Source organism: Manis pentadactyla, chromosome 12 (assembly GCF_030020395.1).
Source record: "Manis pentadactyla isolate mManPen7 chromosome 12, mManPen7.hap1, whole genome shotgun sequence".
In the NCBI taxonomy this organism is placed as follows: Eukaryota; Metazoa; Chordata; class Mammalia; order Pholidota; family Manidae; genus Manis; species Manis pentadactyla.
In genome coordinates, this window is record NC_080030.1 from 4,184,139 (window position 1) to 4,199,276 (window position 15,138).

Genomic DNA, 15,138 nt, shown 5'->3' on the forward strand with positions numbered 1-15,138 from the left:
CTTTCAGGCTCCCTCTGCCTCCTGCAGGGTTCCTCACCCTCAGCAGCGAGGTTGAGCTGTCTGGGGCAGGACGATTCTCCGCTGCACGAGGCATTGCAGCATTTGAGCAGCATCTCTGGTGTTGTTGCTAGATGCTGGTGGCATCTCCCAGACGTGATAAAACCAAAACTGTCTCTAGACTTTGCCAGCTGTCCCCTGAGGGGCAGTATCTCCCCAGGTGAGAACTACAGCCCTAACCTAAACTCTTACCAGCTGTGCTATGCTGCCCACCCTCCCACTACCCCACATCCTCCCACTACCCCACATCCTCCCTAAGAAGACTTTTTCGGAAGGGAGACTTTTTTCCTAGCTGCTGATGGCACCAGCATACAGGGGTGGGGACCCTGACATCGTCTGGGCCCCAGCGTCTGCCCCCACCCCTGGTCTAATCAGCTCCGGCGTCCTGATGGCTCTTCCCACAATGACTCACATTCGTCCCTTCCTCTCCACTCCCTTGGCCTTCAAGTTTCATCGCTGCACCCGGAATTTGGACTCCCAGAGGGAGTGGGGGAGAGTGAGGGTGTGTGGTCATCACTGTGGTGCCTGTGATGACATCATCCTATCTCTGGGCCTCAGATCTCCAAGAGACGGTCCAGCTTGGAGACTGGCTCCTATCTGACCTCACGCACGAACCATTCCCACCAGCCGGGCTGTGTGGTGTAGACGCCATGCGCACCAACCTGCCTGCACCCCAGGGTGTTTGCACTGGCGGTACCCTCTGCCAAGGCACCGTTTCCCCAGATTCCTGCAGCTCCTTCCCTCACCTTCTCAAGGTCTCTGTTCAAACATCAAAGAAGACTTCCAGACCCCCTATTCAAAGGCGCCCCCCCACACTCCTGAGCTCCTTCCCTGCTTCGTTTCGTCCAGAGCTTGCGCCACCACCTGCTGACACATTTCCTTAGCGCATACGCCCCCTCCCATCCCCAATAACAGGAGTTTGCGTGCGTCTTGTTCCCACTGTCTCAGGACAAAGAAGAGGCCTGGCGCACATCGTCATTGCTGATGGATGGGTGGATTCCTGTCCTCCTCCTTGGAAGCGCTTGAGCAGAAGCAGGCAAACCGTGCAGAGGAAATGAGAGAAGCATTCTGATCCCAGCCTCCATACCTTCACTGATGCCTTTCCCCGCACCAGGAGCACCCTCCCTTTCCTCTCTGCCCTTCCACACCCCATTTTGCTCTGCTCAAAGCTCAGCTTTGTGCCCTGCTCACAGGGGGATGTGTACAAAAAGCTGAGAGGTTGTCGCATTGAACCAGAGGGTGGTGCCACCAAGCGACCTCTCCAGGCTTGCAGGTCCCTGTCTGCCAGCAGATTGAAGCCAGAGCAGGAAGGGGCTGTGCTCTCAGATGGGGAAGATCGGGGAACACCCCTGCCCAGCCAGGCGCCTGATGCAACTGCACACAGGAAGCCAAAGCAATGAGAAAGCTCCTCCTCACCCGTCAAAACCCAGGACAAATGTCCCTTCTTGCATAAAGTCCCATTCCCCCAGGCAATGTCTTGCCTTTGCTCCAGGGCACCCAGCGCAGGGGTTTCTTCTTCTGCCCTAGTCCTGACAGCACAGGGCTAGGGGGTGTCTGTCTCCCCAAGTCTGGGGCACCTTGGGGACCAGGTCTGGGCCTGGCACAGAGAATTAGGACACATCCCTGTAGGCCCTGTCTCTGTCCCCTAGAGGGTAGGACCAGGCCCCCTTGCCCCTCATCAGAGAAGCAGCTGCAGGCAGGGTGCAGGTGCGGATGGAAGTTTGTCCTTAGCCGGCCCACTTTCCCGTTAGCTGCAGTTGAAGCCTCCCTAGGACCCGTGGCTGCCTGCGGGTCTGGGGCCGCCCAGGACCGTGGCTACTTCCCCATGTGCTGGAATCCAGAAGGCAAGCAAACGCAGGCAAACGTAGGGTGCCTGCAGCCAGAAGGCCCGGCCATGGAGGAAGGGGGCCTCTGGGGTTCCCTTATCTTTCCAGGAAGCCCTGCCTGGAGTAGGGAGGTGGGCCCCACACCTCCCCGGGTCCACCTCCCGCACCCACGGCCAAATCCCCGGGAAACGCCCCCAGGGGCTCCCGCGGGCCCGCCCTTGAGCCGTTTCCTCCCCTCCCCCACCCTCACGTGGCACCTCCGAGAGGAGAGGAGGTGCTCCAAAACCCCCCCGCTCCTGGGGACCAGACTTTCATTCCAGAGCGCGGCGACCGGCCCCCCAGGCCCCCAGGACGCAGCCGGCAGCATCCGTCGCCTCTACCCAGCACCCAGGAGGCTGTGGGGAAGCAGAGACGGTGCCGCCGAGAGGACCCTGGCACGTTACCTCCCCGCCCCGACCGCATTCAAATACAGATTTGAATACGTTTCCTGAGCTGGGGGCGGTCACGGTCAAATCTACCAGGAGCAGCTATTTCTAGGCTCCAAAACGCCAGGACTCGCTCTCTCGGCTCAGCACCAAGTCATTCCTCAGTGTCCCCCATGGGATAAAGGAGCAAGAGGGACCGGAGTCCCGGACCGCGGCTCCCCACCCACCCCATGCCGACCCAGGCCCAGGCAGGAAGCCAAGGGGAAGATGTGAGGGGAAGGAAGGGGCCCCGGGCCCTGGAGGAGGAGGCACATGTGGGGGAAGAAGTCAGTGGAGGCCCCTCCCCCACAGCCAGAATCTAGGGGGGCGGGAGTCAAAGGAATCAAAACCCTCAGGCACCCAGTCGGCCACCCAAGGGGTTCAAGAACCCCCCACCAAGGTCTCGTTTTGGAGCTTGAACCCCAGCGGAGTCGGCTGGAGCTTGGAAGCGTTAACCCCAGATTTGCCAGTTCGCCTAGATGTGGGTTCACCCAGAGCCTATTCACCCATTCCTGTTAGCTTTGAGTAGGCCACCCCAGAATCTAAGTGTCACCCCACCCACATCCCCTGTCCCAGACCCGCCTGCCAGCCCCAGAGGGGAGAACGCTCTCCTCCGCACTGTGGACCCAGAGATGAAGTGCCAGCCCAGGGCGCCCCCCACCTCCCGCCCCGGCATGCCAGCCAGTGGCAGGCTCACCTGGGACATCTGGGGGCGCAGGTTGACCTCACGCAGGTTGATGGCATGCGGCAGCAGGTTGTTGAGCAGCTGGCACAGAAGGACGCCATCCCGGAGGGCCTGCGCCAGCTCGCACACCTGGGCCCCATCCCAGGTGACACGGTGGCTGGGCGGCAGGACCCGGCACTGGATAAGCCAGTGGGTACACTGTCGCCACAGCTCCATGGCTGCGGCCTTCCCGGGGGGCCCGCACACCCTCGCGGCCTCTACAGCCCGCCGCCCGCCCTCTGCCGCCTGTGCTAGCTGGCTACCACTTCCTCTTCTTTGCCTGTAACTGTCGCTCTGAGAGGGGGTGGAGGAGGAGGAGCATGGGGGGCGGGGGGAGCACCTGCTGCCCAGCCCAGCCCAGCCAGCCCAGCCCCTTCCATGCAGGACCCAGCCTCTCTTTCCCCCACCGATTCATAATAGGCTGCGCACCTGGGCAAGGGGAGTGCTGGGGAAGTCAGGCTAACTGGGCCTGAGGCCTGCTGCCTCCCTACATATCCAAACCCTGAGCAGTAGCGCCTCTGAAACATCCTCAGAATCCGCCCCTTCTCATCTCACCCCTCCCTCCTCTGCCTCCACCCTCGTCCTGCCCTGCCAGGGCTAGCCTGGACCAACACCGGTTGCTCCGCCCTGGCTCCCAGGCTCCTGTCCTCACCCCTCCGTCCCAGCAGAGGGCACCTGTGAGCACCTGAGCAAGTCATGATATCTCCTCTTCTTACAGCCCATTCTTCAGAGGGGTACAAACCCTCCCTGCAGCCCACAAGGCTCTATGTGACAAGTCCCTGTCCTCCCCCTGACCTGACCTCTCTCACTCTCCCCCTTGCTCACCCTGCTCCAGCCACACGAGCCTCCGCACTGTTCCTCTCACACATCAGGCCACCCCAACCTCTTGCCCCAGAAAGCTGCCACAGGGCCTTTGCACAAACCATCCCCCTGCATTCACCAACCTTGCGGCAAGCTCCCTCACCTCCTACAGATCTTTGCTCGATGTCACCTTCTCAGGAAGTCTTCCCACACCTCCTCATTTCAAATCACAGCCTTTTCCCCACCCCATTATTCTCTACTTGACTTCCCCTGCACAGAGCGCTGACCACTGTCTGACAAACCTGATATTCTACTATACTTATTTCTTTATTGTCTATTTAGAAATTAGTCTCTTATGTTCCCTGTTACTCCCCCACCCCCGCCATAAATATTTGTTGAATGCACGAATGAATAAATGATTGAAAGCTCTTTCAGATCTGCCTCTGACATGTATCCCAAGTACATCCATTTATCTCCATAGCACTGGCCACCACCACCTCTCCCCTAATGGACTTCCATAGTGTCACTCATGAATCCATCTGTTTAGCAAACATGTACAATTTTGGTAGCCCTCGTCACTACCTGAAATCGTCTTGTCTGTGCAGGTTTCCCTCCTCCTAGGTCCAGAGACGGCCAGTAGCCATCCGGTTTCCCTTTTTAATTCCTTAACCACTAGGGGGCGCAAGACACCTACATACCCTACCCACCAAACTAAGAGGGAGGGGCTCAAAGCGAAGACATTCCCCCAGCCCCTCCGGAGCCCGGAGTCTCATCCTCATTATTGGGGGGGAGGGGAGGAAGCCCAGCCTGGAAGTTTTGATCCCCAAGCATCCTTGACTCTCCATGCGTCAAGGTTCTCATCTGTAAAATGCCCGACAGTAAGCTTCGCCGTTTAGAATTCCAGTAGCGATGGAGGGACTGAAAAGGGGACAGCGGCAGACAGGAGGGTGCTCCGGGGCTCCGGGTTTGAATGTCAACTGGGCCAGTCAAAAGCCGGGTCAACCTAGGCAACCGGCTTAGCTGTCCCTATGCCTCAATTTCTGCGTCTGGAAAATGGGGGTGAAGAAAATAGGATACAACCTACCTCACGGAGAGGTGCTCTATGTAAAAATGAAATGCATTGAGGCAGGTCAAGCAAGCAGAACAATCCTGGCATTACAGTATGCGCTCAAGAAATGTTAGCCGCTGAGACGGCTTTCAGTAATGATCATGCGCCCTCAGTAACGTGGCCAGAGCGTCCTCCCTCGTTCCAGGTCCCCCCACCTTTCTCATGCTTGTCGCCAGCATTATGATGGAGCCCTCCTCACTTCCCTCTTCCCACCTGGGAAACCACTTGAACGTCCCCCCTCCTCGTGTCCCCCCAGAGTCCAGGTTATCCCCACCGTGCTGTCACTGTGGGAGGCTGTCGTGTTTTCCCGCATCGCTATCCACAAGACGCGACACCCACTGGGTTCCTTTCCGGGAAACCCAGGGGGGCGGTCTGAAGGAAGCACACCCCTCTTACGTCACGGCCGCAGCCATCCCCCGCCCAGCGAGAGAGCCGGTAGGGGCCTCCCCGGCCGCGCCCGGAACCCCGTGAGCAAAGGAGAGGGACACACCCTCTCGACCCTAGGGGGCGGGGGTGCTTAGGGCCAACCTGAGGGGCGGGACCCAGAAGAGGCGGGGAGCGTAGTGGGCGTGGCCAGTCGGCGGAGGGCGTTTCTAAAGGGGTGGGGCTCGCTGGAAGGGGACCCTGGGGGCGTGGTCTGCGGGGAGGGAAAGTTAATCCAAAGGGAGTGGTTAGAGAGAGGACGGGCTCTAAGGGGGCGGAGCGAGAGACTGAGGTGTTCTGGTAGGGGCGGGATCTTATGGGGTCGTGGTCTTTCAGGGGCGGGGCCAGGTGGCTGGGCTCTGTTCCCATCAGGCGGGCCGCGCGACCTCGGCACCCAGATGGAGCCCGGAGGGAGGGGCGCAGAGCCTTAGAGCCTCAAGCTCCGACCTGGTGCCGACCTTAGGAGCTCTGCGAGTCCCGAACCAGGTGAGTGAGGGCCCCGGGCAGATCCAGGACCAGGGGATGCTTGGGGTGGGGAGTCCTCGCTTTTCCAGGTGGGGCCACCGGTTCTCAGCGGGGATCGGGGTGACTATCCGCGCGCAGGTGCCTGATTGGGGAGCTGTGCGTTTCCCGTGTCCATGTTACCTGGGCTTCCCTGGGCGTGTGCCTTTAACACGTGTTTTCCTGTGCAAGGCGGAAAGTCTCCCTGCTTCCATTTTTGCCTGAGCGATCTGTTTAAACCACAAGCAAGATCGCATCCCTCCCTCACTTAAAACCCGTCTTTGGAAGAATAAGCGGGGGGAATTACGCTCCCTGATTTCAAGCTCTACTACAAAGCCACAGTAATCAAGACTATTTGGTACTAGCACAAGAACAGATCCATAGACCAATGGAACAGACTAAGAGCCCTGATATAAACCTAAGCATATATGGTCATTTAATATACGATAAAGGAGCCATGGACATACAATGGGGAAATGACAGCCTCTTCAACAGCTGGTGTTGGCAAAACCGGACAGCTACACGCAAGAGAATGAAACTGGATTATTGTCTAACCCATAAACTCAAAGTGGATCAAAGACTAAATGTAAGTCATGAAACCATAAAACTCTTAGAAAAAAAATTGGCAAAAATCTCTTGAATATAAACATGAGCAATTTCTTCATGAACATATCTCCCCAGGCAAGGGAAATAAAAGCAAAAATTAACAAGTGGGACTATATCAAACTAAAAAGCTTCTGTGCAGCAAAGGACACCATCAGTAGAACAAACAGGCATCCTACAGTATGGGAGAATATATTCATAAATGACAGATCCGATAAGGGGTTGAAATCCAAATTATATAAAGAGCTCACACACATCATCAAACAAAAAGCAAATAAGCCAATTAAAAAATGGGCAGAGGATCTGAACAGACAGTTCTCCAAAGAATAAATCCAGAAGGATAACAGGCACGTGAAAAGATCCTCCACATCCCTAATCATCAGAGAAATGCAAATTAAAACCACAATGATACATCACCTCACACCAGTTGGATGGCCAGCATCCAAAAGACAAACAACGGACGTCCACCATCCAAAAGACAAACAACAACAAATGTTGGTGAGGATGCAGAGAAAGGGGAACCCTCCTACACTGCTGGTGGGAATGTAAAATAGTTCAACCATTGTGGAAAGCAGTATGGAGGTTCTTCAAAAAACTCAAAATAGAAATACCATTTGACCCAGGAGTTCCACTCCTAGGAATTTACCCTAAGAATGCAGCAGCCCAGTTTGAAAAAGACAGATGCACCCCTGTGTTTATTGCAGCACTATTTACAATAGCCAAGAATTGGAAGCAACCTAAGTGTCCATCAGTAGATGAATGGATAAAGAAGATGTGGTACATATACACAATGGAATATTATTCAGCCATAAGAAGAAAACAAATCCTACCATTTACAACAACATGGATGGAGCTAGAGGGTATTATGCTCAGTGAAATAAGGCAGGCGGAGAAAGACAAGTACCAAATGATTTCACTCATATGTGGAGCATAAGAACAAAGCAAAAACTGAAGGAACAAAAACAGCAGCAGACTCACAGAACCCAAGAATGGACTGACAGTTACCAAAGGGAAAGGGACTCGGGAGGGTGGGTGGGGAGGGAGGGATAAGGGGGAAAAGGGGGCATTACGATTAGCACATATAATGTGGTGGTGGGGACACAGGGAAGGCAGTATAACACAGAGAAGACGAGTAGTGACTCTATAGCCTCTTACTATGCTGATGGACAGTGACTGTAATGGGGCATGTGGGGGGGACTTGATAATAGGGGAAGTCTAGTAACCATAATGTTGTTCATGTAACTGTAAGTTAATTATAGCAAAATAAAAAAATTTTTAAGAACCATACACCCCAAAATATTTGCTAACTGGATAGCAAAATATATATCTAATTTTAATATGCAAAAAAAAACCCTTCTGTGGATCCCATGCCATCCCACTGAGATGAAAAACTGCCCCACCGCCCTGAGTTCGGCATGGTCTCAGCGCTGCCCACCCCACCGCTCTCCACTTAGCTTCTGCTCACTGCATTCCACCCACACCGGCCTCTTAATGATGTGAAATGTGAAAAACAAGCTCCCTGTTTCACCCTCCAGGCCTTTGCACTTGCTGGGCCCACCCACACCCACCCACCCGCACCCACCACCGCACCCACCACCTACCTGCACTGCTCTCTCTTCAAGTGTTTCTATAACTGTCTCCTTCCCTTTACTGATATCTCAGCTCCAATGTCCCCTGGTGGGACAGCCTATTTCAAGTAGCCTGTCCCCTGCAGCCTTCCTTTATCACACCCACCTGTATTATCACCTTCACTGATTACCCTTAGACATGACCTTCTTCATTCCCTGTGTGCCCACCAGACCAGCGCAGAGCAGGGCCTTGGTCTCATGAATCACCCTACCTCCACGCCTCCGGGGTCTAGAACGGGGCCTGGCACACGGTAAATGCTCAACCAGTTTGCTCAATGTCAGTCGCTCTGTGCCCATGAGGCACTCAATGTCTGTGTGTGGGTGGCTGCCCCCCACCCCTGCATATGTCTGCACGTGTATATGGTGTACAGAGCACCAATAATCCCCTCCTTCCTTTCCCCCTGCCTGCCCCTACCCCACCCCTCTCCGGATATTGTCCCCTCCCTCCTGCCCCTGTCCAAATATCCAGAAATCCTTCCAAAGGGCACCAGGCAGGAGCATGATTTAGCTGGCCTGTGTCTGACCTGTACGCACCCTGAGCAGCCCCCACTCTGAGCTCACCCCTCTCCACCCCACTAAAGGAACCAAAGCCTTGTCACATAACCTTGTCAGTGGCCTCAGACAAAGGAATGTGGGGTGGGGGGGGGACTCCTAAGACAGAGGCCTGGCCTGGCCCAGCTGACAAACAGGAAGTGTGCAGGCATCCCCAGACACACCTGGCCTTCAGGTATGCAGCGCCTGGGGCCAGCTCCCTGCCCCTAAAGCCACCGAGGGCCTGTCTGGGAACGTCCTGCCCCTTGCAGGCCCTCAGCCGGCTGACTCAGGACAGAAGAATCCTGCTGCTATTTCCTGCTAGGCCCAGAAGCCGGTGGGGCTCGGGGGCAGGGAGAAGGAGACCCTGGCTTCCCTCCCATCCAGGACGGGTTTCTCCACCCAACACTGAGACCCAGATGATCAAGGGAGCCCCAAAGTGTCCGAGACCCAATTCAAGGGCAATAATAATGAAGTGTAACAGCTCCAAAATATAACAATGTATAAATACAAAACTGCTGTTTGCTGACAGTTCTACAAAAAATGTAATCTTTTCACGTCCTTAAAATGCCGTTACATTGGAAAACCATGTATGGGTTAGATTTTCTTACATCCTGAGGATCCTGGGTATGTACATACATTGCTAAGAAGCTGTGGACATTAGTAAATGAAATTCCCTCCTTCCTGGAAGGTTCTTTCACCTTGAGAGCCACCTGGCTCTCTCCCTCAAAATCAAAATCCTTCCCGTCATGACTGTCTGAGACCTTCCCGAGCCGCTCTATGGAAAATCTTAACTCCACCCCTTGAATTTTCACATCCCATCCCTGGGTTTATTTTTCCCCTTAGCTCTTTCTGATCTATCTACATATTTGTTTTCTTAACTTCTGTCTTTAGCACAGCATCTCCCTGGAAGGTAGGAGTTGTGGTCTGTTTTGTGCCCAAAACAGTGCCTGGCACATGGTGGGTGCCCCATAAATATTGGTTTGAGTAAATTAGTTAATGAAACTTCTAGAAAATATAGCGTATGTCATCTGCATAGAAACTGCAGCTACATTTGGTAGCAGTGCACGGGTCTTCTGCTTTTTCAAGAATCCCAGTGAATCCATGATCCCACACAATGCTGCCCAATCCTAAATTAAAGTCACTCATTGCCAGATTTCATATATATATGTAAACACACATATACATATAAAACATATACATATAAATATAAAAACATATAAAACCTGGCATATATATATATAGATAATATTAGATAAATATTTATAAAATCTGACTAACTTGTTTAATTTAGAATATAACATATATTTTGTTAGAATATAAAACACATCTGTATGCATGTGTGTGTGTGTATATATATATATATATACACACACACACACACAGAGGAAGAGGTGCATTTGAAGACTTGATGGGACGTGGGTTGCTGTCTACGAAACCAAGAGGAACATGGAAAGGCCGACCCAGCCACTCAAGAAGCTTATCAAGCAATAACTATTCCCATTTTGCAGATCTAGAAGAGTGAGGCCTGTTGACAGCACACAGAGCTCAGACCCTGCACTCTCTGCCTCCAAGAGGTCCATGAGTCACAAGATGGAGAGGACTTTGCCAGCCAACCCTGGTACCACGGTCCCCTGTCCCACCAGGTACCTCTGCATCCTGCTGAGCATCCCCACCGTCTGATGGGAGCCTTTTCTGCCCCTGACCTGCTGGGGACTCCTGAGTCTTGGATGAGGGACTTAGGGTCAGGGTCTGTTGGAAGGGGTGGCTGGAGGCCTGGGGACTGTTTTGAAGCTCATGGAATATCACTCTTTATATTTCAATGATCACTTTTTTTGTTGAGTGTTGAGGATGGTGATAAGAATAAGAAGGTCCTAAAGCCCCACCCCCACCAAATCACCCCATGGTTCTGCCTGTCTCTCCCTCTGGGTCCCAGGCACCTGTGGCCATGGGGGCCCCATTCCCTTTTGGCATCTCCCTCTCAATCCAAGGCTTACTCCCTCGTCTCCAACTCATTGGTCACATTAGGAGTCCTGTGGCCCTCAGCGTCCAGCCAAATCATGAGAGGCAGTATAGCTTAGTGCTTAAAATCCTTCACCCTGGACAAAGATATTCTGGGTTCAAATCCCAGCTCTACCACATACATTCTGTGTGGTCTTGTTAAGGTATTTGACCTTCATGGGCCTCAGTTTCACCATCTTTAAAATGGGAATAATGCTACCTAGTGCTTAATTTTGGTAAAGGATTCAATGTGTTCATATGTTTTATACCTGAAACAGTGCCCAGAATGCAGTAAGGGGTATACGTGTGTCCACTGTGTGCATTGTTCAGTCCCCAGTCCCCATCGCCAGCTCTGCTTTACTTCTCTCTGGTGTCAGGACCCCTGTTTTAACACCATGGCTGGCGTGACTGCTTAAAAATTTTTATAAAGGAGCCACAGTGTTTTTGGAAATATCCAGTTAATGGCATTTCTTGAAGTCACATTTGAATCACAAGCCCAGTGCATTTCCCCAGGTTGGAAGTCACATTAGTCAGTGTTGGCTAGTGGCTGTAACAGTGAGTCCCAAGATGTCGCCAGCTAAGCACAATAAATATTTATGGGCTTATTCAAGTCACCATCCAAGGTGGTTGAGGAATGGGGATGCAGAGCTCCAGAAATCAGGACCCAAGCCCTTTCCATCTTGTGGCTCCACTTTCCCCCAGGGTTTTGGAGAATGTCAGCGACAGAAGACAGAACCTGTAGGACCGTGCAGGAGGGTCTCGTGGTCCGCGTCTGGCCGTTTCCCACAGTCCTCCTACCCTCATCCTATTGACCAGATCCTATCATGTGATGACTCGACCGCAAGGGAGCCTGGGAAATGTAGTCCAGAGGTGCATCCATAGGAAACGGGGGAATAGTGTGGTGCAAAACTACCCAGTCTCTAGGGTGGTTTTTCTCGGGTGGAGATTCATGGAATCACAATTAACTGCTAATCTGGGCTCAGGCCTAACCCCCCACCCCTTGTCCTCCATCCCCAAAAGGCTGAGGAAGCCAAATGACAGTCACTGCAGGCTTGGGACATATGGGGCAGTTTAACAGACCACTGTGGACCAGGTGAGGGTCTACAAGGGCAGCACATGACTCAGGGATTGCCACTTACTGCTTGATCGATCTCGTGCAGGAGACTTAACCTTTCGGAAAATGGGGATGATAATGCTTTTAAAGTTTTCATGGTGGTGAAAAAATACACAGGAACTTTGTAGGTGCTTTTTAAAAGGTGGGTTTACTATAATCCATGAAATCTTATGTGTTCTGACCATGGCTGACCTCTCTAATAATTCCTGCCACATTCCTTTCTTACTCGTCACAGGGTCTTCCTTCCAGTTGCTGGAACCTTCCAAATCTGTTCCTGCCTCAGGGCCTTGGCACTTGCTGTTCTTGCCATTGGAAAACTCATTTCCTAATCTGTTCTTAACTGGCTGCTTGTCATCCAATGTAAGTTAATCACAGCAGCTGACCCTGAGCATCCTAGGAAAAGAGGCCACCGCCTCATGCCCTGTCTGCCCCATCTGCCTCCCTATCTACCCCCATTCAGCCAGAGCCCTCCCTGTAACTAAGTGCTGAGACACATCCATGAACAAGAAACACAAAAATCCCTGCCTGAGTGAGACAACATCCTATTAGAGGAAGATGGACTGTGAACAACAAAAATATGCCCATCATGTATGCTTTGGGTGAAAATTAAAACTAGAACAGAGTAGGAGAGATTGGGAGCACGGGTATGGAAGTGTATTTCAATTTTAAGCGGTAGTCAGGAAAGGCCCCAGGGAGAAAGGTTTGACAGAGGTGAAGGAGGTACCAGTGGGAATAACTGGGGCTAAGAGTGGCCCAGGCAGAAGAAATACCCAGTGCAAAGGTCCTGGGGCCAGAACAAGAATTTGAACTGTTCATTCAACCCAAGAAAAGGTAAGTGTAGCAGAAGCAGTGAGAGTAATTCAGAAGTCAGAGAGTGATCCGGGGTTCAGATCCACAGGCATTTTCTGGATACTGTGAGCACCTTGGCCCCTGCTCAGAGTGAGCTGGGAGCCATGAGGTGTTCAGCCTCTGTAACAGGGTCTATTGAAATGCTTGATAAATGCAGAGTCTCCCAAAAGTCTGGGTGGTTTTAAGTTCTAATGACCTCGGAAGTAGCCATGCCACAAAATTAACAAAAGACATCACTGGAAGTTTGATAACTTCTGTTCCTTGGACGCTTTTGTAGTCTTGTGAATTTGGAATGATGTATTTCCCACTTTAGTTTTGTCGGGTCAGTGCTTACCATCTTCAATCAGAGGGGTCAAAGCAAAGATCCCCATTTAAAATGTAGTACTCAGAAATCACAAAGCAACATAAGTATCCAAGAAAGCTCATATTCAACCCAGTGGTAAGCATGTAGCATTTATGCTGGTGAAGTTCAGAGTTCAAAGCCACACCACCTTAGGCTGGGACCCAGTTACTGGCCCAGAGTGGCTGAACTAGGAGCGTGGTAACCAGTGAAGTCCCCCAACCCCCCAGCTATCTTCTCTGTGTACCTTCTTCACCCCCTCTGGTTTGACCCCTACAAGTCTCCATTGTGCCCACATCTGCCCTGCTTCAGATGGGCAGTGACCCCGTGCTGGTGAAGACCCCGGCTCCCCTGGGGTCCACTGCTGACAGCCTCAGGGTCTTGGATGGGCAGCTTCGTGCCAAGGCGCCAATCAAGCCAGCTCGAACACCTTCACTTGTGCTGGACGGTCCCCAACATAAGGGAGCACCCACTGGCCACAGGTGCCCAGAACTGGGGCCCCCATGGTGGGGGTTCCATGAGGAGGAGGACAGACGTTTTGCAAGACCACAGGCCGAGGTCTCTTTCTGGCCCCTTGACACCCTTTCCTGCCTGCTGGGCCCCCAGAATCGGCCTCTGGAACCCGAATCCTCAGAGGCCTGTTTCTAGGGCACCATCCTGGGAGCACTGCCTCCACCTGCTGTTGGTGGCCAGGTAGGTCACCTACCAGGTCCCTCCTTTCCAGGACGCCAGGGCAAAGCCCAGCCACATCCCACACCCACATACCCACTTGCCCCCACCCACCCTGCCTCCAGGCCACGGGCCGCCTGGGAGTGACCAGGGCTCAGCGTGGTGCCGTGGGTCGCCTCTGTCCTGGAGCTGCTCACACCTCCCCACGGGCACTGCTTGAGGTTGGAACTGCTGGAGAGGTGAGCCAGCCACCTAGAATCTGAGGTCCCCAAACCTCCCCCACGCCATTCATATCCCCCCCAGGGAGGGTGGGGAGAGGGGCAATGCCTCTCCCATTCGGCCCCCTCGCCCCCGCGTTGCAGACCTCCCCTCTGCCCCCAGACCCTTGCGCTCCGCCTCCACAAGCAGAGGCGCTGGCGGGGCGCGCGGCCGCCCTGTGGGGCCTGGTGGAGGTGGCGCTCGTGCTGGCGCTGCGGCCAAGGGCGGCGGGGTATCTGCCGTACTGGCCGCGGTCATGCGCGCCCTGCTCATGTGCCCCAGGTGCGCGGGGAGTGGGAATGAGGCAGCCCGAGCGCAGGAGAGCGGGAAGAGGACAGAGGAGGCATGCTCGGGTCCCTTCCCCTAGGTGTCCGGGTTGGCGCGCGCGTGGCGCCAAGCTCCGAAGGAGTCGCACGGAGGCTTCGAGCAGGAGCTGAAGCCGCTGGCGCGGGCGCTGAGCGAGAACACTGGCGAGCGGCATCGCTTGGGGTTCCGCACCAACACCAGCCGGAAGCCTAATCCAGCCCCAGGTCCCTCCCCCGCGCGGTCTAGGTCCAGGACCCAATCCTGAGGCCCCGCCCCCATTGTATCCTAGGCTCCGCCCTCAGCCCGGTCCAACTGTCCTGGGCTCAAACCCCTGGGTCCCTCCAAGCCCCTGGGGCCCGCCTCGGCCCAAGCCCCAGCCTCCTCGCCCTAGGCCCCGCCCTGTGCCCCGAACCGGGGCCAGACCCTCCCCGCCACAGGCCCCGGCGAGGTGGCAGTGCCGCACGTGGCCCCCACCGTGCGCCTGCTGGAGAGGAGCAACGGCCGGGGCCTCTAGACGAGAGCTGAGAGCAGCTGCTGCGCACCCGGCACGCGGCGCGGCGCATGACCCGTGACGCGCCCCACTTCCACCAGGCGGCGGCCCCCGCGCCTGAGAGGTGAGCGCCCCTCCTGCACTCGGCTGCCCTAACTAGAGGGTCCCCGCATGCTCTCACCGGGCCGGAGACCAGAGCCTCCCGCCACGCCCCCCAGAGTCTCACCCAAACTGTGACGGCCCTGCGCCCAAAGGGCTCACACCCCGAGCCCGCCAGCAGGAACAGTGCCCTCCACCCCAAAGGGTCAGCCCCGCCCCTGAACCCCGCCCACGGGGTCCCACTCTGACTCTGCCCCCACGAGGAGCTCGAGCCCCCCAAGAACGCCCAGCTCCCTCCAAAACGACTCAGTCCTCAGCCTGGTAGAGCAGTACCCCCACTGCGTTC

The 15,138-nt window shown here is 54.5% G+C and overlaps 2 protein-coding genes and 1 long non-coding RNA gene across 5 annotated transcripts in view; 2 read left to right on the forward strand and 1 right to left on the reverse strand.

The window, feature by feature from the left end:
- The window catches only part of VAV1 (vav guanine nucleotide exchange factor 1), a 41,588-nt gene extending 38,010 nt beyond the window's left edge, over positions 1-3,578 (reverse strand). Inside the window, exon 1 of one of the 3 annotated variants that reach the window (XR_008992993.1) lies at positions 3,045-3,578. Coding sequence is in view for 2 of the 3 variants with exons in the window: in XM_057489727.1 (XP_057345710.1) it covers positions 3,045-3,248 (204 nt within the window). In the remaining variant the exon portion in view is untranslated. The remainder of the gene's footprint in view (positions 1-3,044) is intronic. The other 2 variants (XM_057489727.1, XM_057489726.1) reach the window with 2 other exon arrangements.
- A 2,129-nt stretch (positions 3,579-5,707) lies between these two features.
- LOC118915165 (uncharacterized) lies at positions 5,708-12,404 on the forward strand. The gene is made up of 3 exons (XR_008992994.1): positions 5,708-5,889; positions 10,178-10,312; positions 11,370-12,404. It is a non-coding gene; the product is annotated as an uncharacterized LOC118915165 (long non-coding RNA).
- An 839-nt stretch (positions 12,405-13,243) lies between these two features.
- On the forward strand, positions 13,244-13,881 carry SH2D3A (SH2 domain containing 3A; the record flags this gene model as incomplete). The annotated part of the gene is given in 4 exon segments (XM_057489543.1): positions 13,244-13,595; positions 13,598-13,636; positions 13,639-13,663; positions 13,765-13,881. Coding segments are annotated over 4 exon segments (438 nt in total), but the record flags the coding sequence as incomplete, so codon positions are not given.
- Positions 13,882-15,138: the final 1,257 nt, after the last annotated feature.